We start from the raw sequence: 25982 nt of genomic DNA, 5'->3' as shown, positions 1-25982 counted from the left end.
GCATGGTGGTGTTGGGTTGATGGTTGGACTCGATGATCTTAGAGGTCTTTTCCAACCTCAATGATTCTATGATTCTAGGAGGAGATGGGAGCACAGACAGAGCTGGAAGAAAGGCTACAACCTAGGGCCATCCAGACACAGGGCTGGGAACTGGCACTCCTGCAGCATGACTCAGGCAGGGACTGATGGCCTTGGGCTGAGATGAAATGGGAATCCTGGTCCATAGGCAGGGTGCGTGGATGGGGGTCCACCCTAGGGCTGGGTGGGGCCAGTGAGGCTCTTCAGTGCCCTCAAGGCTCTTGACACCTCAGATTTGTATCAAATTCTGAGGATGGTGATGACAACATGTAGATGTCTACTGTGTAAACACCTACAGCTGAGCTAACCTGAGCTAATCACTGTCATCAAAAGAGAAACAAGCAGAATTCTTCTCACCCTAAAGCAGACTTCTAACAAAGGTAAGAAGCAGATCAGTAAGCTAGGCTGGTAACTAGCTTACATAAAGACCTCCACATTGCAGTGATCCAAAGTTAGGTGAGGTGATCAGATTGTCAAATTGCATACCAAGTAGCAGCATAGTGATGAGCAGTAAATCTTACTTAGTACCTTGAATTTAAAATTAGAAATGCCTTGCCACCTTTTTCACAATGTGAAAAACATTAATATTTGCTAACTGTCAGGAATGACGCTATGGGAGTCTCTTGAAGTTGACTGGGAATTTTAGGATCATGTCATTTAGTGTCATTTTTCTTTTAAATCAGCAGAGAATCATAGAATCATAGTATCATAGAATCATTGAGGTTGGAAAAGAGCTCTAAGATCATTGAGTCCAACCGTCGACCCAACACCACCACACACTAAACCATGTCCCTAAGCGCCTCATCTACATGTCTTTTAAATACTTCCAGGGATGGGGACTCAACCACTTCCCTGGGCAGCCTCTTCCAATGTTTAACCACTCTTTCAGTAAAGACATTTTTCCTCACATCCAATCTAAACCTCCCCTGCCGCAACTTGAGGCCATTTCCTCTCGTCCCATCGCTTGTTACTTCGGAGAAAAGACCAACACCCACCTCACTACAACCTCCTTGCAGGGAGTTGTAGAGAGCAATGAGGTCTCCCCTCAGCCTCCTTTTCTCCAGGCTAAACAACCCCAGTTCCCTCAGCCGCTCCTCATAAGACTTGTTCTCCAGACCCCTCACCAGCCTCGTTACTCTTCTTTGGAGGGACTCCAGCACCTCAACGTCCTTCTTGTAGTGAGGGGCGCAAAACTGAACACAGTATTTGAGGTGCGGCCTCACCAGTGCCGAGTACAGGGGCACGATCACTTCCCTACTCCTGCTGGCCACACGATTTCTGATACAGGATGCCAGTGGCCTTCTTGGCCACCTGGGCACACTGCCGGCTCATGTTCAGCCGGCTGTCGACCAGCACCCCCAGGTCCTTTTCCGACAGGCAGCTTTCCAGCCACTCTTCCCCAAGCCTGTAGCGCTGCATGGGGTTGTTGTGGCCAAAGCGCAGGACCCGGCACTTGGCCTTGTTGAACTTCATACCGTTGGCCTGGGCCCATCGATCCAGCCTGTCCAGGTCCCTCTGCAGAGCCTTCCTACCCTCCAGCAGATCAACGCTCCCGCCCAACTTGGTGTCGTCTGCAAACTTACTGAGGGTGCACTCGATCCCCTCATCCAGATCATTGATAAAGACCTTGAACAAGACCGGCCCCAAAACTGTGCCCTGGGGAACACCGCTCGTGACCGGCCACCAACTGGATGTAACTCCATTCACCACAACTCTCTGCGCCCGGCCGTCCAGCCAGTTTTTACCCAGCACAGAGTACACCTGTCTAAGCCGTGAGCCGCCAGCTTCTCTAGGAGAATGCTGTGGGAGACGGTGTCAAAGGCCTTACTGAAGTCCAGGTAGACCACATCCACAGCCTTTCCCTCATCCACTAGGCGGGTCACCTGGTCATAGAACGAGATCAGGTTGGTCAAGCAGGACCTGCCTCTCGTGAACCCGTGCTGGCTGGGCCTGATCCCCTGGTTGTCCCGCTCATGCCTTGTGAGCGCCCTCAAGATGAACCGCTCCATAATCTTCCCCGGCACCGAGGTCAGGCTGACAGGCCTGTAGTTCCCCGGATCCTCCTTCCGGCCCTTCTTGTAGATGGGCGTCACATTGGCAAGCCTCCAGTCGTCCGGGACCTCCCCCGTTAACCAGGACTGCTGATAAATGATGGAGAGTGGCTTGGCGAGCACCTCCGCCAGCTCCCTCAGCACTCTCGGGTGGATCCCATCCGGCCCCATAGACTTGTGAGGATCCAGGTGGCGTAGCAGGTCATTGACTGCTTCCTCTTGGATTTTGGGGGGTTCATCCTGCTTGCCGTCCCTGTCTTCCAGCTCAGGGGGCTGAGTATCCTGAGGATAACTGGTCTGCCTGTTAAAGACTGAGGCAAAGAAGGCATTGAGTACCTCAGCCTGTTCCTCATCCAGAGGTTCAGATAAGGGCATGTCTACAAATATGCAATAAATAAGATAGCCAAGTTAAACTGAGTAGTAAAATACAAAGAGTGACTTGGTTTTATAGTACAGAACAGCATTTTATCCATGCATCAGTGTCATGAAAGAACTGACAAGAATGGTCAGAAAAGAAAAACATGGATGAGAGACAGATCTTGATTTGAGTTACACTGGTATAAAGATCTTAAAAATCTAATTAAGAAAATGCCGCTTGCTTAGCTTGTTCAATTTTCCTTTTAACACAAGACTAAAACAGTCATTTACCTTGTCTGTTAGCTATCAGCTCTCTGAGAATCTTTTTATTCTTTCTTACAGGTAAATGTTGTCGGTGATTGGGGCAGCTCTTAATGTGGAGGCATAGATGCCCTTCCCCAAAATCACTTTAGCAACTTCATTGTCTCATTAAATCACATTCTTTGTCACCAGCCTTTGTCTTAATAGCAACATGCAGTGGCGATGCAGTCTATCAAAGAAATTGCACAGAAATTTGTAACAGTAAGTAACGAGTTTCCATAGATACATAGACATATCTTTTACTGATATTTACACATTTGCATGTTATAGTCTACAGCAAAGTTTTTTCTTGAGGTTTCCTCAACAGTAGAAGGCAAATACTGCAGACCACTTTTCTGGTTTTGAGGGTCACCATGCATGAAAAACACTGAAGTGTCAGCATGATGTGGATTTATGTCTGTTCTTCACTGGTTCACCTACCCAATCCCATGAAAGACCTAAATAGCATCAAGTATCTAATTCAGAATATGTAGGTTGCGGGAGAAAATTCACTTTTCCTTCAGTAATAACTCATGAGTCTTCAGTTTACTTACATCACATTTTTGTTGGACAAAGAGCAGCCCCTTTCTCCCCTCTGAACTATGTCCTTTTACCCTGTTTTCAACCTTTTCCCATCCGTTTATTCCTCTTTCCCTCCCCATTTCTGAGCTTCTATTCTCACTGATAGTGAAACTTCTTTTGATCCTCTTAATTGATCAAACCGTTGTGTGAGTCTTTCCCTTCTGCAACTGCAGAAACTAATAAACTCTGACCCTCATGAGGGTTTTCCTGTCATTTGCCTTTTCTGTTTAGTCTCACAAGTTCCTTCACTTCCACTGTTCTCTCTAGAGAAGTCTCTTATCTTACAAGTGGTTTTTGGGGTTTTTTTTTGTTTCTTAAGTTCTTTTTGGCTTCTTTCTTTGCTCCTGGTTTTCTTCTTTGATAATAGCAAGAAGATATACCTTTTTGCACTGTATCAAACGACTGAGTCACTTATTACTGTTTCTTGCTGAAGTCCATTACGATCTTTTCATCTACTTGATTATTGAAGATATTTTGTTTCCCCTGCTTCCTAACTTGCTTTGCGAGCATCATCTTCAATCTTTGTTTGCCCCCTTGTTTCTTTTTTTTTTCTCTATCTAGCTGATCTTGCCCATTTCATGGAGGCATCCCAAATGGTCTCCCAAATCCCTAGTTTGTGTTCAGTGTTTCAACCACAACAGCTGGAGGAAGCAGAACAAGCATCAAGTGTCATTTACCTAAACTATCTCATTAAGTATTTTAATTTGCTATCTTGATCCTCATATCAGAGCAGCTGCAGCTGAATTTGGGTGACACAGTATGGGCATATTACTTGGTAAGTGTGAAATAACATAACTGCCGAAGGGGAGAAGATCATTTCTAGCTTGAACAGACATCATGAAACTGTTTATATCAAGCTCAAGAAAGTTGACCTAATCGACTGTTACACATTTCTGCGAACAATATTTTAGGTAAGAAAGTGTTTCTCCTGACAAGCATGACAAATACTGTTACAGTATTTTCTTGTCTTTGCTCTGCTCTGTGACAGTGGCAGCAGAGTTACTGTTAGGCTCAGGCAGAGCTCTTTATACCCTGGGACTTGCAGTGCTCCACTCCCTACCAGCATTCCCCTACTTACTCTGGGAGACGGAGACAAATAAAGGGGGGGGGGGGGGGGAAATCCTGACCTTCTTCTAAAATATTTACCCTATTCCTAATCATAATAAGAACATAAGCCCAACTTCCTAGTCTAGTTGGTTAAGGGGCAGGAATGTGTGCAGTATGGAATGCACAAGCCAAACCTCTTTTACACCAATCCAGTGAACCACTCCTTATTAAAAAAACAAAAACAAAAACAACAAAAAGCAAACAAAAAATGCCCCAAAAAACTCAAACAAACAAACAAAACCGTAAAAACCCTTTGATTATTTTGTTTACTTCATGCATGACTGAACAGAGTTTAGTAGCCAAAATGATTTTGTATTGACAGATCTGAAGTAACCTTTCATCAAAACAATACTGACCTCTCCATTTAAGTCCTATATAAGGAACAGTTAAAATGTATTCATCTCATCTGCAGCCCCAGGAGACCCTTCTCTGTTCTTGTTTTTAGTAGGAAGAAGATTTATCAGGTTATAGTACTTCAGAAGGGTAAAGCCTGTTTTTCACTATGCTACACACATGCATTCCTTAAAGCTGGGAATTAGGAGAGAGTCAAGGTTCTTTCCTTTTTCCATCGCTTACTGTCATCTGGAGAATAGCTGAAGATCTCTGCACCATCTTGCATACCATCAAGACAAGAAAATATTCCCATTGCTTTCCCAAAACTCTTCTCTTCAAACTTAAGCATTCGTGCTGACTGGAGAACTGTGAAATGAAGTTTGGTTTTTGCACAGAGGTCCACACTGGCAAACTGCTGGATTTCCCCAAAATAACTTAACCTTGAACAGGTCCGTGTGAAAACAGAAAGTAAACTTCTAGAAATTTTCTTAGGAATAAATTTATATAAGAGTCCCTGCTGATCATCTTTAAGAGAAAATCCTGTGATATGTACTTTTGGTGTTTAGGTTTAATCCAGGATTTTGAGGGATTTTTGCACTGTTTGAACATATGCTTGTTAGTCACATTATTCTGCATCACAGACCGTCAGTAAACTTCTGCTTTCCATTTCTTCAAATGTATTGGCTCCAAATGATAGTCTAGTAAGAACTTAATGAAATAGGTTTAAACTTTTCTATGCCCCCCAAGACTCAATTTCCAGCTGAAACACTGGGTATTAGAACACCCACAAGCTATCAGGTAATATCCTTTTTTGTAGTTCTAATTGGCTTAATACCTGCACAATTTTTCCAACTTTTCTTTCTAATAAAAGCAAAGGACACAAATTCCTATTTACTTTCAGCTATTCACCCCGAAGTTTAACACCATTTGTAACCTTTTGCTAGTTTCAGATTCTGGCAAAGACATACATTTTCTAATAGTGGGACAAAAACTATTGTCATATATTTCAGATGCTAAACTACAGGTACTATAGTCTTTCCAATAAAAAACAAATTCAGTCATTCAGAATTTTTTTTTTAATATTTAGGGCTGACTGATACTGAGATTTCTGCACCATATCACTTAGAAATGGTTGCTTTCTTTAACTCAATTTTTTTTCCTCTATGTTGTCATTTGTGCTTAACTGATTCACTTTTCAAAATAAAACAAAAATATTTTTTCAGAAGGTTTCCTAAATATCCTAGTAGCTTTTTAAAAGTAAAAAAAAAAAAAAAATCAACTATCTGAGACAGCTGGAAGGAAGCATAATTCACCTTTGTCCTCAACTTTTTAAAATAAAACAAATGAATATTCAGTATTCTTTGGCAGTGCACAAAATTCCAGGCTACTGCATTTACAAAATTTCTACTTTTCACTTTTATAGTAACTTTGCATAGTTATTTCTTTGTTTTTAGTTATTCTTCTTGCTATTTAAAGGTTAAACATGCTATCAGTTTTCAGATTAATGATTTGGAATACTTCATTAGCATTCTGTGTCAAAGGGGTTTTTTTACATCCAAATTTTGAAAAATGTCTGGAGAAAATAATTTATAAACAAATTCCTGGGGATGGTTTTGGTTTTGGTTGGTTCAAACTTGTCTGAAAATATTTACAGAAGTGCTTAGGGCTTCCTTTGCATCTTTGTCTCGTACGTCTGCTCGGTATCAGGAAAATTGCTGTCTGAATCTTGCAGATCTGTTCATTTCGCTCAGAATGATTGCATCCACTTTATGTAGGAGAGTAATGATTGTCCTCAATTTATTTTCTGTTAATAAAACCTTTTTGAAGGACAGAAAGCACAAAAGACAAACCACAATTCTGAATAGGTTTCTCTTTGGGTTTTGTCATCTTTGGCAAAGTGTCTATGCTTTGTTACATTCTTAAGTGTGTTGTGCTCTCGGTTCTTAACTCTACCTCTTACTGACTCCAGTGGGAAACCAGTACATGCAAACCAATACTATTTCTCTCACAAGCAATAAAATAAGCCTTTTCTGTTTTCAAGGACTTTTGAATATAGGTTGGAAATGACCAGTAATTTTTTTTGTACCATTATCTTCTGCCTTCAGCATGCCATCAACTGCTGCTTGCATGAACTGAAAATTACATGGACCATTCAGCAAGTAAATAGATTCTTCAAACAAATCTTTAGCAGGTGTCTGGATTATGTGCATCAAATTACAATGGATGGAACTTTTTTCCAGGGCAACATGTATTATTCCATGTTGCTGTTAACTAAGACTTCCAAACATGAGGCATGACATTGCATTATAGCACTTCCTATTTTAGCAGCATAGTTTCTATACCCACAGATTCTTCCCATTTGGGAGTTTCTTCAACAAGAAAAGAAAACACTGTAAACGATCAATCAATTCTTTTTGAAAATGATGATGAAGAATTCAGGAAAATAATTCTTTGTCAGCTGCTACCATTCAGCACATAATCTTGACTTTTGAACAGAACTCAGTGGAAGCTTCTCGTACCACAGAACTTACTCTAGATAATGAGCTCAGCCGTGAGACTTCTGTCTTGACTTCAGCAGCCTGAGCATGGTTTCACTCTGTCTTGTATTTTTCCTCCAGCAGTGGTTCAGTATGATTATTAGGTATCCACCAATGTGCAATCCTTTCTGTTTTAGAGGATACTTAACACTGCAGTTTCTATCCTTAAGATTTTAACATCACTGCTACTACTGGGTTTTTTCATGTTTTTACCTCAAATACTTTATGTTCTGCACAGTTTTTTACACAAGTCTCTTCTAGCAACAACTGATTCTCATAAACTAACATTATGTCTTTGACTAGCACTCAGTTATTCTCTACCTACATTGGGATATAATGTGCTGTCTTTTGAGTGGTATAACAGTATAATGTTGTAACATACCCAGATACTTAAAACAAGTATCTAAAAAATACAAATTTTCACTGGAGGAACAATAAAGTTACAAATTTTTTAACTCAAATAGCAGATTTTTATCAGCTGTTTGAGGAATGCACATACTCATAAAAATATGTATCTTTTCTTTATAGTAACAAAAGAGTATTCTCTATGTGCTATATATAGTTCTACAATAATTTAGCAGCCAAAACCTTTTCTAAATTGTTAAATTATTGAAGAGCTGAATACATGCACATGTGTGATACCTATTTTATATAACATTAGCAGAAAACCTAACAATTCTAAATGACTCTAAAGGTATAGGAAGCAGGAAGAAAGGATTCGATCTAACAATAACAACAATTATCTGAAGAATGTAATTTTCAAGTGAGTTGCAGCTTTCATCTGCTACTCTGTAGAAACGTGGAAGAGCTGGCGTGAGTTAGAGCGTGGGAGCTGACAACGGCTGCAGAGCACACTTGAGATACAGGAAAAGTCTGTGGGCAATTTACACTGGTACGCTATGCTCAAAGGGTTATACTCAAAGGCATCTGAAGTCAAGGAGAGACCAGCTCCCCGGTTTACAGTGAAGAACAGACTTGTTTAACTTGTTCTTCTACAGAAAGAAGAAACAAAATGATATGAACAAAGGAGATGACAGTAGCAGCAATCCTATAAAGCTACTGTCATAGATTAAATGCAGTAAAAATGAGGTACAGGCAATAACACAGCAATAGCTTCTATTCACTTCAAGGACTGCTTATCAAAAACACCATTTAGCCATCAGTGATTAAGAACAGTGCTATTATCACAGAAATGACATCCATATCCAGTGTGTCACTTCATCTTGGAAATATTAATATATCTTCCTGAGAGACTTTTATTTAATCTCACGGCTGTTACCTGTCTGTTGGAGCTACGGTTGTCTGTATGAGTATGAGCGGATAAATAGATGGCTGAAGGATAATAAGACAGAAGAGGAGTCTGACAGGGAGATCGAACTCTGAACAATTACGTTAATGGCAGATTTGCTTGAACTGATTGCAACCTATTTTAATTTGAGACTATTTATATGTGCAACTTCTGTAGGTTTTGTTTTTCTTAATGTGAAAAGGAAAGGGGTATTCTGAGAGGTGAATAGGTGAAATTGTTGGACAATTCAGAGAGCTGGAGAATTGCAGGAGAAATGGGCGCAAAATAAAGTAGCTGTGAAGCATTGGGAAAGGATCTTGAAGGGTGCTGCAATCCTAGGGTTTGCCTGCTGTTTTAGAAGGAACCTGATATACTTTACTGTGGGGGAGCCCTGACAATTTTACTACCAACTTCACTGAGGAAGAGACATGTAGTTACCTTTACATAAAAAGAGAGTTTACTATCCAGATGCTTTGCAGAACAAAGGTATCGTTAATTACCGAGAGATTAATTTGATCCTTGTAGTTAACCCTCTGACAAAATGAGATTTTATATCAGCTGAGAAAGACTGGGAGAGAGATCTCTCTTTTTAATATTAAGCCTTATACAGTTCATCAGCTTTACAGAGTAGAAGTCTGACAGCTCTTTATGTCTCTTAGTATATTACGCTGGCTGCTCCACCGCCACAGACACTGACAGATATGCTTTAGTTTTTATAGTGCTTAGGAAATTGGCGGTTAAATTCTGCGCTGCTGTTCCTCCAGCACCACATGAAGTTCCAGATCCTCGCTGAAACATCGCTGCAGTGCAACAGATGAACATTGCACAATAACAGACTTTGCTCTCCCGGAGCTCAGTGTTTTGCATGGTATAATCATGACATTATGTAGCAACATAGCTGATAAACTAGCATCAGCTCTTCAAAACACTGGTGATGTGATTCAGACATGATGTGATGTCACACATGCCCTGTCCCCAACCCCATGCATGATTTTGCAACGTCATATGCTCTGTATATAGGCACACCTGAACAATTCTTTATTCTGTGGGGAAAAAAAATCATGGTACAACTTCCTTATTTCTTTCTTTTCCCCATGTCTTACCTATATGAGCTGCTTGTACTGACTTGCATTAATTCAGAATCCCCAACTTTATATTGTTATCTGTAAGCCCTTGAACTGGCCAGATGCTACAATGCCCAACACCAAAAAAAATTGGCTGAAAATTTCTTTTCAATCTCATTCAGCACAAGTGTACCATCAAAGATAGATGTGTGGTCAGACAACCTGACCACAAAGTTCTCATGTGCATGGCCTTACTGGAATTTCTTTTAGTTGACATTTTAATAGCTATATTAATTTTTTCTGCTCTTCTTATATCAAGGTGCTATAGTGCCCTGAATCAAATTCTCAGGTGGGGCAAATGTTGCATGGTCTACAAAGGCATATGGTGCACTGATTAATAAAGCCCTTTGGCTTTTTCTGTTCTTCATTGTCCATCTTGCCAATTAAACACTTTTAAAGAGCCTGAAGGAATGCTTAGTATAGAATTACATACCTTCCCAGAATATAAATTCTAAATCTCAGTAAATGAGAGGTATATTTCTGCTCTGGGAAATGTTCCATGCATAAGTTCAAAGAAATTTAAGGGGGAGTGTTAGAATTTGTTTGTTTATTTTAATTCTGAGAAAACAGCAAAGAATTCAAGTATCAAACCAACCTTTCCAAATGTTATTGGAAAGGTAGATGAAGGAATGCTGCCTTGCTTTCCCTTCCCTTCCCTTCCCTTCCCTTCCCTTCCCTTCCCTTCCCTTCCCTTCCCTTCCCTTCCCTTCCCTTCCCTTCCCTTCCCTTCCCTTCCCTTCCCTTCCCTTCCCTTCCCTTCCCTTCCCTTCCCTTCCCTTCCCTTCCCTTCCCTTCCCTTCCCTTCCCTTCCCTTCCCTTCCCTTCCCCAGTAAGACTATGTCACTGCTGCTGTCACAGCCAGAGCCTTTTAAAGCCTGCCACGTCCTATTGTCTGTGGCAGCAAGTCACTCTCAGCCTTTAAAGCTCCTTCCCCTTTGCTGACTTCCAAGCAGCATTCAGAGGGTTCTCCCAGTCTAATGTGTATAATAAGCATCACCCCTCCGACTCTGATTTAAGTGCAGACTAAGTGAACTGGAAGTCTCCAGGCTCTGTTGTTGAATTGGTTCCTAAATGTAAAATCTCTTATAATGTGAAAAATGCTGTGGGATAGAAGAAGTTGTAAAGAATCTTAAGGTCACCTACTGTCCTTTAAATTCATGCTATAGACTAGAACTGCAGCCTGTGACTCTTCAGTCCGCTGAAACATTTCTTTCTTTAAACCTGTTTTTATCTTTAAAAATTGAGTGTGAGGTAGTTACAGCATGGCATCTAACAGTTCATCTCTGCTCTCCTCGCATTTTCTAGTGCTTTCCTTTCTGTTGAATTGATTAATTGATTAATGAATATCAACCACTGTAGCACACATAAATCTGGGACAAACTCTTACTAGATTAACAAGCTTTCTGTGAACTTAACAAGATTCAACAAAATACCAAAAAGAGTTTTTCCCCCAGTATTTAAAAAAATGAGGTGATACAAAAGATGTTTTTCACAACAGGGTGCTGAGGAATGCAAATTACTGATGTATATGTATTTCTGATGTCTGTATAGACTCAAGTGGGTAGGTAGTCTGACATCACAGACCTCAGCTGTGTAGTATCCTACTTTTATTAAGAATAAAGTACAGAATTTGACTCTAATTAATTATTCTTTGGTCCATTTCTGGAGAACTGCATGCTTCCCTGGCTGTAGGAGGATGGTGTGCTTCCCTGGAAGTGCCTGTCTGTTCCTGCCTTCCCTGTCTGTTCTGTGATACTTGAGGAAAACAGTAGCCATTTTTCGTTTACTCCTTTCTTGTTAAGTATTTTCAGATTCTCCAGTGTACCTTCTGTTCAAGAGTGCTTCTCTGAAGGAACCAACTGATATCTGTTTATTCTTAATCCAGGAAATAATTAGTATTTTTAAACAGTGAAAATACTGACGAAGTTACACTACTGCAGACAGTTCAGTTTCTGTACACAGCAATTTAAGCTGAGAGAAAATGACCAATGGAGACCTTTGGTTCCCATTTTACAAAGCAGAATGTCACCTACAAATTGTACTACCGTAACAGTTGTTTATTTTTGAAAAAAACATCTAGAGGCCTAAGACAGGAATTTAGCATCCATTATACCTTTTCATGTCATCACATTTAATAAAACGAGAAACTTTGTCTCCAGGTTTTTGCAATGAAAGCATGTGGCAGAGGGCAATGGGTTAATACAACAGAGAGAGGAAGAGAGAAAAAGGTAAAGATGAAATTATTCTGATTAGCAAAATGAGAAGCAGACATGATCCAACGGTGTCTAGATATGGTCAAGGGGCAAAGGTACATTTTAATAAGTCTTGAAGAAGACAGTACAATGGCTTAGTAAATATTTATGCAAATCTTCTTAGCACTGTTTATGTAAAGACGCAAAGTTCTTTTAAGTTTTCTATGATTTAGTTAATCAGAATTCTTCCAAGGAAATGAAATGATCATAATTATTTCATAAATATGTGTAGTATGAAAATCGCCATGTTTTGCTTATTTTTGTTTTGCTCAATTTTGCTTTACTCTTTCAGTATACTGCAGTTCCTGTACAGGGTGAGGTTGTACCAAAAGACTGATTTCCCATGGTGTAAATTAGAGTTTCATAAGACTGGGGGACTTTTAGTTTGTCATTTTATCACCAGTTGTTTTGTGTCTGTAATTTGCAGGCGAATCTGTCTGGAAAGTCTTCTTCTTCACTCCAAACTTCAGTCCTGAAGACTCCAATGGTTGCTACGATTCTCATGTTTGCTTCTGCCATGGAGGATTCATCACACGGCATGATCCCCCACTGCTCTTCGATCTTTCCAGAGACCCTGAAGAGAGAGTCCCGCTGACTCCAGAAACGGAGAGCCATTTCTATGAAATCCTCAGGGTCATACACCTAGCAGTAGACAATCACACCAGATCCCTGCATGCTGTCCCTGACCAGCTGTCGTGGGACAACCTTCTCTGGAAACCATGGCTCCAGCCATGCTGCTCATCTCTCTTTCAGTCTTGTTACTGTGACTATGACTCAGAAGGGAGTCTGTCAGAGGTGCACCCAGGATAAACAAGCTGCAATTCCCTTTCAGAAACTGGAACAAGAGAGTGTAGGTAGCTGACTTGAACCACCGCAGTACTAGCCTTCAGAAGATTTTGTTATATAGGAGGACCTGGCTTTAAATACATCATTGCAGTAGAAGATAATTTTGGTCAAGAAAATGTGCCAAGAGAAGGAGGGCAAGACACACCTTTTCTGTCTTTATAATACAAGGATCAGTATGAAGCACATGTTGCCGTCCTCATCTACAAATGGGTAGGCTGTAGGCATTTTCTAGATGAGATCATTTTCTACATCTTCAGCTTCAGATTTTTTCTTACACAGCAAGGAATTTACCTACAGTTTCTGTCAATTACAACCACTAAATGCACACTTTCCTGTCCTTTTTGCTAAGTATTACCCACCGTTAGTAGGACATAGCACTGAGTAATTAAAAATAGAGAGATAATAGTGGAGACGTCTACCTGTGACTATAATTTGATAACTCACAGATAGGTAAGAAGCAGACCTGTAACAGCATCTCTATCAACAAGCATCACGGATATGAAATAATAAACAGATTGCCAACAATCTAACATTGCATGTGCCATAAAAATGTAGAGAGCTATGTAGCAGAAGACCTTGCGTCCACATTAAAATGGTGCTCCCTAGCTGCCTATTGCATGGCAGCAACCTTTGTTTCAAAAGGAAGCCACTTCAAGTGCACCAGTCATATACTTGAGTGTGTACCATAAGTCTCCATATATATATATATGCAAGCCAAATTCATAACCCCCCAAAACCCACAAATCCTTCAATCCCTGATACAGACACACCCGTACAGTCATATGAATGATTGCTAAAATGAAATATTTGGTCCATACTTGATATCTGAGTTCCAAATTCACATGATACTACAAAGATATCTTTATCTATCTATCTACCATACCTATTCTACCACTGATGAATGTAGTGCACATCACAAATAAACAAAATTTGGTCTTCCTTTAAATATCTTTGCCATCATTTAAACTCTCTGAATAGGATCTACCATTTTCTGAGAAAAAAATTGGGCTTGAGCACTTGAAGCCAAATATAACTGTCTCTGAGTTTTTAGCAAGGCCTTGGGAAATCTAGAGTACTTCAGGGCTAATTTCTGTATCCATTTTTATCTGCATCTTATTCAGTCACATTTTCTTTCCACTCTACAGGCAGGCAAGCTATTTTCTTTGGCAGATTGTACCAGAGGAAAACATATCAGCAAAATACTAAAATGATTTGATGCCTGATAATAGAAGGTGACTTGCTCCTTATCAGAAAATGCTAGTTAATTCCAACATTATAATGTTTTAAAATCTGTTTGGTGGTATAAGCACATCACTAATGCAAAAGTGATCTGTGACAATAGTAATGCAATAGCTTCAGTCAGCCAACATTAAGGTTGTGACCTGGTTCTTGGGAACTATTGAAGCCTGTCCTATAAAAATATATTGTGATATATGGTATTTTTCTCTGTCTGTAAAACCTAGGCTTTATTTGATTTTTCTGCTGCAGTTTCATTCAAAATTTCATTGTCAACAATATCCAGATGCCTGTCCTGGGAAATGTTGTGGTCTTTCCTTGAAGTCCTATTTTTGACGTTTCACCTTGTGTTCATGATTGTGTATCTTAAGTATGTGCTCTGCAAGCTGTCTGTAGGTAGCAAAGTCCTGTGTATGCTGATAAAGTTAGTCTGTTCAGGTATTTCCACCACTCAGGACTGTTTATATTGTACCTGGAAATCTGTCAGATGGCCATTCATGTGGCATAATTCCCTCTTTGCTTTACTTAATTACTGAATGTACTACATACATAAACTTAGGTAGAAAGATGCCTGCAGTTTGAATACAAGTACTGTTCTGCAGTGATCAGTGGCTGCCTCTCGACATCGTGGCAGGATCCATGCATCCCAAATTTTTGGTCCTCACCACGTGGCCCAAAAACCCCTTGGGTCATGGCGCTGGTGCCTCCGTGCCTCCCCTTGCAGCGGGTAGGCAGCCCAGGCTGCAGCCAGGGTTCCAGCTGCCCTGGCACTAAGCACCGCGGTACAGGGGGATGTTCTCTCCAGCTCCCACAGCTCTGCTGCAGCTTACACAAAACTTTTCAAGCAAATATTCCTGCTGATGGGTATGGGAGAAAATATGTTGTGTGTTAGGTATACAGCAGTAACTCAGACAAGGTCTTTTGTGTCATTGGATCTGTTTTGTTCCCACAGTTGCTGGGCTGTGACCTTAACAGGGACCTCAATTTATATTATCAAGGACATCCACATCAACTTCTTTTCATTAGGAAGATGCTATGTTCCCATTATTTCTTTTCTTTCTGCAGGTGCAAGAATTGTTTGTTCTGTTAGGCACAGCAGCTGTTCTGTGCTGCCTGACTGAGGTATCAAAAATGATAATTTTTCTACTGCTCTGATTTCTTCTTGCCTGAATATGGCCTTTCTTTTATACCCTCCTTGGCTTTGGTTCCATCTCTCTAATCTCCTTTCTTAAAATGTCCACACACCTCAAATAAATACTTTTTCACCTATTTCTTTGCCACTCAGTCCTCCTATTTGCTTGTTATATTGATCACAATGGCTATTTTGGCCTAATCAATCAGAAAATGAAAAGTGGTCTGTGAAAAGATTTGACTTTTAGGGCTCCATGACTCTGCTAACCTCCTACTTATTTAAGGTCTGGCAAGGATTAACTTTGCATTATGAAATCTAAGAAATTAAAACACACCCAAGACACCCTGAATAATAAAAGTTATTTCTTGTTTGTGGCACAAGCTTCACATTTTCCAAAATATAATTTAGTGCAACATTTAATATTTTGACTTAAGCAGTAAAATCTGAAATCCATTTTTAAAATTGTTCCCTCAAGAAAGATTCTATTAAGAATAGGGCAGTATTTTTTATACTCTATGTTAATGCCATTTCATTTAATGCCTAAAATAAGCCATCCCTGTATTGCAAATATATTATACCTTTCAGTACTGTACCTTCTGTTCTGGAGATGTCACATCAGATCATGGTAATTAAAGTAGTCTTGTTTATCTGCAAAATAAATTGAGAAGCACAATATACCATTTTTGTAATGGCACTGCCTGATCCAACAAGGAAAAGTTTTGTTTTTCACAACAGGTTATTGACGGGATATTTGTGATTCACAATTTATTAACAAGGAAGGCTCAAGAAGAATGTGCTGCTCTGGTACTTTGAGACTGACTTTCAATCTATCATTTAACGAGCATCGGTATTGTAACATGGTGCCTGTTTGTAGAATATGTCAGCTGAAACTGGGAGTTAAGCTTCAGAGGAAAGTGTATTCCTCTACAGAATTATTTAACAGTATCAAATCCTAGTTAGTCACAGAGTCCCTGTATGGCCCAGAGCAAGTCATTTAACTCTGTTTCTCAGTTCCTCCTCTGTGCCCAAAGAAGGGTAACAGTATTTCTCTAACTGTTGGGAATACTGAAAGAACAAAAAATGCTGAAAGTGGTAAGCTGGTAAAGGTGCGCTTTCTAGTCAAGAAGGCACCTTCTCTACAGAAGGTATAGTTTAAGAGCTGGAAAACTAGGATGTATAAGATCCCACTATACTAGGAGGTATAAGATACCCTTAACTTCAGGTTTGCAGATAAGTTCTGTGCTTACTGTTTAGCACATGTGGGATCGGGGCCTGGAGGAGAGCGAACAGAGGGCTAAAGAAGATGCACACTGGGGATTCAGGGAAAGATAGTTGCATTTTTCTAATTACATTTATTCTCTCTTTTAGCAGACATGGGAGACTACATGGAATTATTTAAATAGTATTTTCCCCTCAGGGACTGGATGTCACAGGTTCCTGGCTCTTAAAAATTAAGATGTCCTGACTTGCCTCAAATTACTGTGTCAGAAAAAGAAAACAAAAGAAAAAGAAAAGGGGAAATATGAGCCTTTGGAGATAGGTGTCAGCTTACTGAAATCCAACTGAAAGTTTGCAGAGAACTGAGTGAGTATGGTCCCTCTCCTTCACAGCTCAGTAAGAGTCATCACTTGCCAGCAACAGCTTGTTTCACACTGTAGTAATGTGAGATCTGGGTGTTCAGATGTGTGGACAATGTAGAAAATTTCACATAAGATATCACCTGATAGAGGAATAAATGGAAAAAGAAAAAAAAGTGGGCAAGCATAGCTACAAAAATCCTATGTTCTAATAGAGTACATATATTAAAACATAGGGGTTTTTTACTTACATTAGGACATGATAGTTCTGTGCATTAGATAGGCTTTTTCATCTTCTCTGTCATTCTCTTTCGTCTGGCATTGCCTGCGTACCATCCAAAATATGGTTGAGGAGCTCACTTTCAAGAGGAGTCCATCCTTCCCGAGTACACTACGAGCAGAGTGGCCGGCCGTGTGGGCAGGCGGAAAGGCTGGCATAGCAAAACTCTGCACTGGGAACCACCAGGGAGCAAATGGTTTCCAGGGGTTATCTCCAACCTGAAGACAGAGGCGTATGAAATGCTGGTTCCTCTGGGTCTGTCAGGGACTGCAGGTGACCAGGAGGAATGAGGACACCTCTGCGGCCAACTGGACTGCAGTGTATTCTGCAGCAGTATCCTTCAGTGTCAGACTTCAGGTGGAAATTTGCTGGGGGCCCACAGGATGCAGGACCCCTTGCCTCTGAGTAAACAGACTAAACAGGCTACTCCTGAATCATCATTCAGGAAGTGACAGATCTTAATCTGAAACTCTGGGTCTAAGACAGCAACAGTCATGCATTTTGTTCCCTGGAAGACTAGAAGACCTGAGCCAGGCTCTAGGGACTACCAGTTTTACAGGCTGCTAAACCTGCAAATAATTCAGGAAGTCCAGTTTTGCAGGCTGCTAAAACTGGAAATAATTCAGGGAGTCCAGGAAACACCATGGCTTTTCCAAAACATTTTGGTGTTCTTGGTAGCTTTTATTTATGTCAAAAACAATAAGAATCTGCCTAAAACTTCACCTGTACAGCAAACAAAGGATGTTGCAAATTGTTCTTAAGACTACTCACAATAGCTTAACCTGCTAGTTCAGTACTGAGAGCATGAGCTTGCGCCAACAAAAGGTTCAGCAACTGAAGGTTTCTTATGCATATGGCAAGATGCTGAATTCCAGACTACCACTGAAGCTTACACTATGCTGGCTAGTAAGATAAAAACTGACTTGATTATCCTCACATCTCTAATTGTACTGTCAAAGTTATGAAACATTGCAGACCTTGCAGGATATGGATTATAGGCTTTGCAATGCTTGTACAGCATCTCCTGAATACTTAAAAAACATTCCTTTAATATAAATCATGCTAGGTTCCTTATGTAGATTAACGTTAGTCTTATCTATAAAAGAATGGTGCCACAGGTATTTTCCTTGAAAAAGAAAACTATATTTGAAGAGAACAAATTCAGCATATATGGTCAGCTCAGTTACAAGTACCCCTCCAACATTATTTATTCTACAGTTATCAAATAATAAAGCCTTTTTATGCTTTAGTATGCAGATAATATTTTATTGTACCTTATTTATGTGAAAAATACTGTGAAGTAGTTGAAATTATAAGACAGAACTCTTCATTGTGACACTTATTTTAAGACAATTTGATATGAAGTTGCTTTGGGTAGCAATATTTGTTAAAAAAGATTAGACACAAAACATCTCAAAAGCCTTATGGACTCAAGTTGGGCTGCAAGAGGATAACTTTGGTTTAGTATGTTCTTCATTGCTCACAAATGAAAAAACAAGCTATGAAGAAAAAAAAAAAAAACAACTTTAAAAATGGTTTGCCTGTGCTGGTAGTGATAGAAAGAATACTAGAAATTTGTACCATGTGTGAGAACTTCTTTAATTTTTTCCTTATTTTTATCTTTTATGTTATACTTCCTCCTGCCAAACAGACAAAATATTCAGGTTTAGGCAAATGTGCTGATTGGTGTGTAATTGTCAACCTTACACTGTCATATATAATGCATTGGGAAGTAACTGATTAATGCCACTGTCTGGATAACTGTTTAAGCTCCAGGGAGATTGTTAGAATCGGAATTTTAGATCCTAACACCTGCCTGTCTGATACACATGAAAAGCACAGTCATCCAGTGATATGTCATCACTCACCAAGCTTTTAAAAAGCATAGTATTCTGCAAAAGGAGCTGCTTTGTGCCCCATCCTTCTTCCCTATGATACTTACTAAAAATAAAGGGAAATCCTCTCTGATACTAAGATTTATGCTACTGAATGACAACCTTCTTTGATTATCTATCTTTCAACAAGATTCAATCGCGAGAGCCCATCCCTAGCAGCTAGATGGCATTCTGCCCTTTCTGGAAATTAATGACAATGATAAAAGTGTTTTGCTAGAGCTCAGGCAGCTGCATTAATGTGCAGCTGCAGACACTTAGTTTTGCCCATCAGTTTTTAAACACTCAGTACCAGACTATGTAGAGGGATGCCATTTTCACATTTTAAACCTAAACTCAGATTCAGGTATCTCCTGTGTTTCTCCTTTTTGCTCTCCAGACCCATCTTGGAATGCAGTTTCACTGCAATGAAAGATTCACAGTTTCACTTTGCAATGCAGACAGCATTGCTGCCTTTCTACAGATTTACCTAAGACTGTTTTATGAATGTAAATCCTTTCTTTGCATGAAACGTTGTTACACCTTTTTACATCTCTTTTTACAGAGATTAAAGCCAGAGTCTGGATCTTAATGGATGATCACCTTGATCTAACAGTATAACAATCTCTTTTCATGTAAAGAAAGGGTTTGCATCCATAAAACTGTCAGGTAAATCTGTAGAAAGGCAGCAATGCTGTAGGAGCCTCCTGAGGAATTGTGTCTGATTAAGCCAAAGTTCCTCTTCTGTCTTGAAAGTAATGAAAACTGGAGCAGAATTTTTGCTGTTCATTGAAATCTTGCTAACAGTAAATCTCTGCTGATCAGTACAGAGAGAGTCATAAGGCACCAACCCTCTAACATAAGTTGTGGCTTAAACTTTTATCCAATTGATTCTCAGGGTACTGAACCTTCAGGTTTTGTAGAATCATAGACTCACAGAATCATAGAACGGTTTGGGTTGGAAGGGACCTTGAAGATCATCTAGTTCCACCCCCCCTGCCATGGGCAGGGACACCTTCCACTAGATCAGGTTGCTCAAAGCCCCATTCAACCTGGCCTGGAACACTTCCAGGGATGGGCCATCCACAACTTCTCTGGGCAACATGTTCCAGTGCCTCGCCACCCTCATAGTAAAGAATTTCTTCCTCATATCTAATCTAAATCTACTGTCTTTCAGTTCAAAACCGTTACCCCTTTTCCTATCACCACACTCCCTGATAAAGAGTCCCTCCCCATCTTTCCTGTAGGCCCCCTTTAAGTACTGGTAGGCCACTATAAGGTCTCCCTGGAGCCTTCTCTTCTCTAGGCTAAGCCACCCCAACTCTCTCAGCCTGTCCTCACTGGGGAGGTACTCAGCCCACTGATCATCTTCGTGGCCCTCCTTTGGACCTGCTCAAGTAGGTCCATGTCTTTCTTATGCTGAGGGCTCCAGAGCTGGATGCAGTACTCCAGGTGGGGTCTCACCAGAGTAGAGTAGAGGGGGAGCATCACCTCCCTTGCCCTGCTGGCCATACTTCTTTTGATGCAGCCCAGGAGGTGATTGGCTTTCTGGGCTGCAAGCGCACATTGCCAGCTCATATTCAGTTTTTCATCTACCCGTATCCTCAAGTCTTTCTCCGCAGGGCTGCTCTCAATTCACTCATCGCCCAGCCTGTATCTATGTTTGGGATTACCCTGACCCAGGTGCAGGACCTTGCATGTGGCCTTGTTGAACTTCATGAAGTTTGTATGGGACCATGTCTCTGGCCTGTCAAGGTCCCTCCGGATGGAATACCTTCCCTCTAGAGTACCAACCACACCACTCAGCTTGGTGTCAACCACACAGTTGCTGAGGGTGCACTGTCCATGTCCCTGACAAAGATGTTAATAGCCTGGCAAAGCCAAAGGCTTATATAGTCAGGAAAGAGTTAGAATAAGGATACCTTTTAGGGGATGCAGAGTAGGTTTACAAACTGGGGCCTTAGGCTTGCTTTCCACCTTCTGAAACCGTCTGTGGGCCCCAGCCACAATCTCATTCCATACTGGCTGGCCTTGCTCTGCTAGGGGAGAAGGTACAGAGTCCGTGGACCAAATGGGAATAGATAACCTTGCATGGTGCCTATTTATTTATTTATTTATTTATTAAAAAAAGAAGGCTGTGAAGTTCATCAGAGCGTGCATCTACAAGCCAGTTTAGAGGAGGCAAGAATTTTATCAGGAGGCTGAGGGATGAAATCAAGATGTAGGAAAGTATACAGGCTGGGAATAAAAAAAAAATCACTCTTCATCTTCTGGTTGAAACTGTACCACTGAGTAGCAAACAATTTTAAATCCAGGGAATCAGGAAGAGGGTAATATTCCCTAGCAGTAAGGGCACTCACCTGGGTTGTGATGACAGCTTTGCTACAAAACTTCAAGATTGATTAAGTATTTTTAGTCACATGAAGTACACAGATTGCCTCTGGAGCAGAGAGAGACATACCTTATGGCTATAAAGTCACTTTCTGTCACCATTACTCACTCCCTGACCCAGTAGGTCTAGGAGTCTTTCCTGCAGAGCAGCAAAGCTTGTGCACAAGGGCAGAAAGTATGTTGTGCTTCTCCTTGCCCACCCTCTTCTCACACCCAGCCAGCTGCTTAGGGATGCTTTGTTTTAACTGTATGTCCTATCTAGAAAAATGTCGAGGAGGGAAGGCTCAAAAGAATTATCTGTCTTCTTTGATCCCAGGGTTTGAAAGAAAGCTGTGCTTGTGCAGGAAGAACCTCTTCTTGCATCGCCAGGAGTGCTCTGAAAGTAGGATCAGAGTCCTTAGACATCGTAGGGAGGATGTATTCCCTGGCTCCAGAAGGACTTAGAAATCACTGTAGGCAGCAGTACAGTTGTAGGTCTGAGATTTATCTTATTTAAGTTCACACACCTACAATGAAGATATCTAGAGCTGAGCTCGCCCCCATTTCTACCTAGGGGAGAGAAAAACAAGATGTGTCTAGCCTAGCTTGTATGGCTGCATAAAGTTTATATCAGTCATGCCTAAGAATATTCTTTTTTTGCTTTTTCATAGTTAAAAAAAAAAAGCATAGGATAACCACTATAAACAGCATAAATCTCAAGACATCTGAGTTTAGGGAGTTGAATCCCACTTCTGTCTCCTGGAATCTTTAAAATCTTCTTTGAAAAGTGAGGCATGTATGAAATTTAAATGCTTTCAACAGTACCCAAATGGAGATTTTCACAATCAGAATTTTACAACTAAGTGCCTGAATTTCATTTAAAGCACTTTTTTAAAGGCTAAGCTTGTTTGTTTGCTTGTTTGTTTGCTTATTTTTTGGTTCTGACCTTCAGTTCTTTTTGTCTCCACCATGCTCTGCAAATCAGTGACGAAATATCCTATTGAAAGTATTTAAAAGAAGTGTCATCATTATACAAGGTCAAGAAATTTGTTTTTAAGGTCATATTAATCATTTTGTACATCAACATTTTAATTATTTTACTAGGGTGAGATATTTCAATTAGAATAGAGTTTTACCAACAGTAAATTAAGATCTTTTCCAATTTACATTTTCTGTTAACATCAATTATGATTGTGTTGAAAGAACTGGACTTGAAGAATACTGCTCAACTTTTGGAAAAAAGTCATGACATTTAATATACAACTGTCAATCTCTACTATAGTGAATGTTTACCTGCCGTGTTAAAAAGTTTACATTGTTATATGCATATCATACATTTTCCATCTTCTTGTATCTTCAGAAATACTTCTTAGCCAAGCAAACAAATAAACTGCTTGGAATTATGCCTGAAAAATTACTTTAGGGCTCCATCTGCTAAGCATTTTTTAGAGCTTGTTTCTTAAGTTAAAAATGTTTACCCTGCATTATATTGGGTATATAACTAGTGGCAGCACCTTAATGGATTTTAGTTCTTAATATTCTGTATTATCACATGACTAAGTACATATCTAGTAAGAATACGAGCAGAAAGATCCTAGTTCAGCAAGACATTTGAACATGGGCTTGCAATTTAGCTGTCTTCATCATCCCACGACGTCCAGGAACTTTGCTGAGTAAGACCCTTCTGCAACAGAAGATACACAGACTGATTCATGTATAATATTTTACTCTTACTGTCAATATTTTTAATTTTCTCTAAAACAAAAATCTTGTATATGTTTTAAATGCCAGGTGTTTCCAACCTTTCCCATTCCATAATTTCAGGCTGTGTCCATCAGATATTTGTAAGCTTGCCTCCAGCCTTGCTCTTTGTTGTAATACAATGCAAGCTAATATTTTTTTCTGAGTTCAACAGCCAATTACTTCTGTTACTAGGATACTGTTTACCATAAAGATCATGATGTAGAATGTACTGGCTAAAAATGATAATAAAAAACTAACAGAACAATGAAAAGCTTTCAGAAGGGATAAATCCAAAGGTACTGAGGGTCAACTACTATCCAGCTATAAAATGTGCCTTTTTACATGGATCACAAGAAGCAACACTGAATCTGTTAGATTCCACTGTTAAAAACAGAGGACAAAAAAATATTTAAATGAGAGATGAAGGAAGCATTTTTCATGTGGAGTTAGAAACGAGCTAAACTCAGCATTAACTACCATCACATTGGCTTATGGCTCCACAGAAATAAAATGCTGTTGGCAGGACAGGAAATAAACTGAAAGATAGAAAAACTGGATGCAAGCATGAAGTATATGAATTTGACAAGTTACCAGAGAAAGATATAAAAAAAGAAAAAAAAAAGTATGCCGGCTCCGCTGACCTTCATAAGCAGAACAGAGAGGAAAACATGAAATTAAAAAGTCTAGACCAGAATAAGAAAGCACATTTACAATTATTGCTGTGGGTGGTGCATTAGAGAGAAACATTTCTCATTGAAATGAGTAGGGAAAGGCAGATCCCTGGCTTATCCTATAACCTTATACTTGGATGGGAAAAGATCTATTTAATTTAGACACCTATGAAGCACTATTATTGGGTGCACAGTGGAGGAAGTCCCTCTAAATGCCTACTTTTCATACATATATTTAGTGCAGAAATACAGATGCTTTTGAAGGTTTCTACAGGAAGGTCATATTTGTGTTAATTGTAAGCAACAAAATTAAACACATAGGTTCCCTCTCCAGATGTGCTGAATCAGATGTTTTCAAGGCTAATTTTAGAGGAAGAAGCAATCCAGAAATAGTGGTTTTGAAGTTGTTGGAGATCTGGGACAGAGGATATCCTCCAGCCTCATCAACAGCATTTATGGTAAGTTTTTTCTTATTGCCTGAATAAAATGAAATAAACAGTTAAGTGTGATTTCACCAGACTATTTTGGTCAGTGTTACAATAGGCCAAATAATTAAACAGACAAAAGAAATGTTGGGGCAGATAAAACATGTTGATTTAAGAAACATGATGACTGGCTGTAGGGATGAAGAAATTATTCTTTACTTCACCTATGTTCAAAATATTTTATGTTTGGACAAGTCTCTTATTTTCATTTGCTTCTATCTTTTCTGAATGAAAGACTTTAACAGGAACCAACTCAGAGTTGTTGGACTAAATGCTCTGATCCTGGACTGAAAATGTAATATATACATGTGTTTCTAATTTTGTTTAAAACACATCTATGCTTAGGGACATGTAAGTTTGTTTAGGTATGTATCACTAAGTCAGTAGTTCTGCATTCTCGTTTCTCTCCCCTGCTTCAACTCTGCTCTTTACCTACTTCCGTTACAATGAAACATCATGATCCTAAGTACTGTCAAATAATATGTCAAATATAATGTCAAATAAAATACTAATACTAATAATTACTACTACTACTACTACTACTAAATAAAATTCTCAAGCCTCTTAAAATGTAGCATCCGAAAGTAATAGTCAATAACATCACTTAGCAGCATAAATTAACTCTTCTTCAGTTCTGTGCTGACAATGTTAAACGGCAAACCAGCAGCTGGGTAAGCTCAGTAAAAAAGCTCGTTCTATCTATATTAGCTACACTGAAATCTGAAGTACAGCCATATCCCAAACTGACATTTTGATGTTAACAAAGTATCTGACTCAGACCTATAGAACACACCTTTTTTTTTCTTTTTGCATGAATACTATAGCATACATTTCCCCACACATTCTTATGAATTATTGGCACCGTCTTTACTATAGAGAACAGGCAATGTAACAAGATACAATATATCCAAAAAACAATATATCCAAAGGATGATGCAGATTTCCTCTGATGGAAAGGACAGATAACTGTCTAAATGGGCTGTGATCCAGATTGTTTGTTTCTGTCACTAGCAGGTCCTAATTCACAGAAGAACACAATACAGAAATTAGCAAGGGATCCTCCAGAAAACAAGAGGAGAAGTAAATATTTCTAAAGATTTTAGTGTGTGAATCTTTCTGGAACATAAAATAGTGAAAGAGTTCAGAACTGAAACAGCAGACTCTCCATTCTTATGCATTATTAACTGTCTTAACAAAAGTAACATGTACATGCCAACATTCATTAGAAAATTCAAAGCATATTAATCTATTTAAGGACTGTCATATTATGAAGCCTACCCAATGTAACTGATTGTTTAGGAGAGATAATTTGCAATTTTTAGTGGACTGTCTACAAGTTCCACTAATCACCTTAGATGAAAATCATGCCTAGTGATCACAGACAACGAGTACGGTTCCTTTATCGATGTTTCAATATTCATTTACATTTGTTTTTGCGTAATTGAAATTAATTGGAATAAATGTGTGTCAAATAGTTAAGAAGTCCGTAACCCGATTTCAGCAGAAAGATTAATTTCAGTTTCACAGAAATGTCTGTCTATATTTTTCTTCTATTTTTGTCCTGTGATCTCATTTCACAGTATATAACAGCCATCATCTGCTCATAAACCCGGATTGTGAAAGCCTAGAACACAGCAAATAGAGGATTTATTCAAATTTTGTATTAAAATAAGAAAAGTGATTAACATAATGCTTATTAAGATGTAAATGATTCATAGCTGACCAATTCATGGACACAAACCATTGCCCATACTGAGTACAT

The 25982-nt window shown here is 39.5% G+C and overlaps 1 protein-coding gene across 4 annotated transcripts in view; it reads left to right on the top strand.

The window, feature by feature from the left end:
- STS (steroid sulfatase) overlaps positions 1 to 15893 on the top strand; it is a 124858-nt gene extending 108965 nt beyond the window's left edge. For all 4 annotated transcript variants that reach the window (XM_076357989.1, XM_076357973.1, XM_076357981.1 and 1 more), the window contains one exon: positions 12437 to 15893. In XM_076357989.1, the coding sequence (XP_076214104.1) occupies positions 12437 to 12819 (383 nt within the window). In that variant the 3' untranslated portion in view covers positions 12820 to 15893. The remainder of the gene's footprint in view (positions 1 to 12436) is intronic.
- Positions 15894 to 25982: the final 10089 nt, after the last annotated feature.

Source organism: Aptenodytes patagonicus, chromosome 1, assembly GCF_965638725.1.
Source record: "Aptenodytes patagonicus chromosome 1, bAptPat1.pri.cur, whole genome shotgun sequence".
NCBI classification, from domain to species: Eukaryota; Metazoa; Chordata; class Aves; order Sphenisciformes; family Spheniscidae; genus Aptenodytes; species Aptenodytes patagonicus.
Note: the sequence above shows the minus strand (reverse complement) of the source record. Positions and strands in the feature narration are given on the sequence as shown.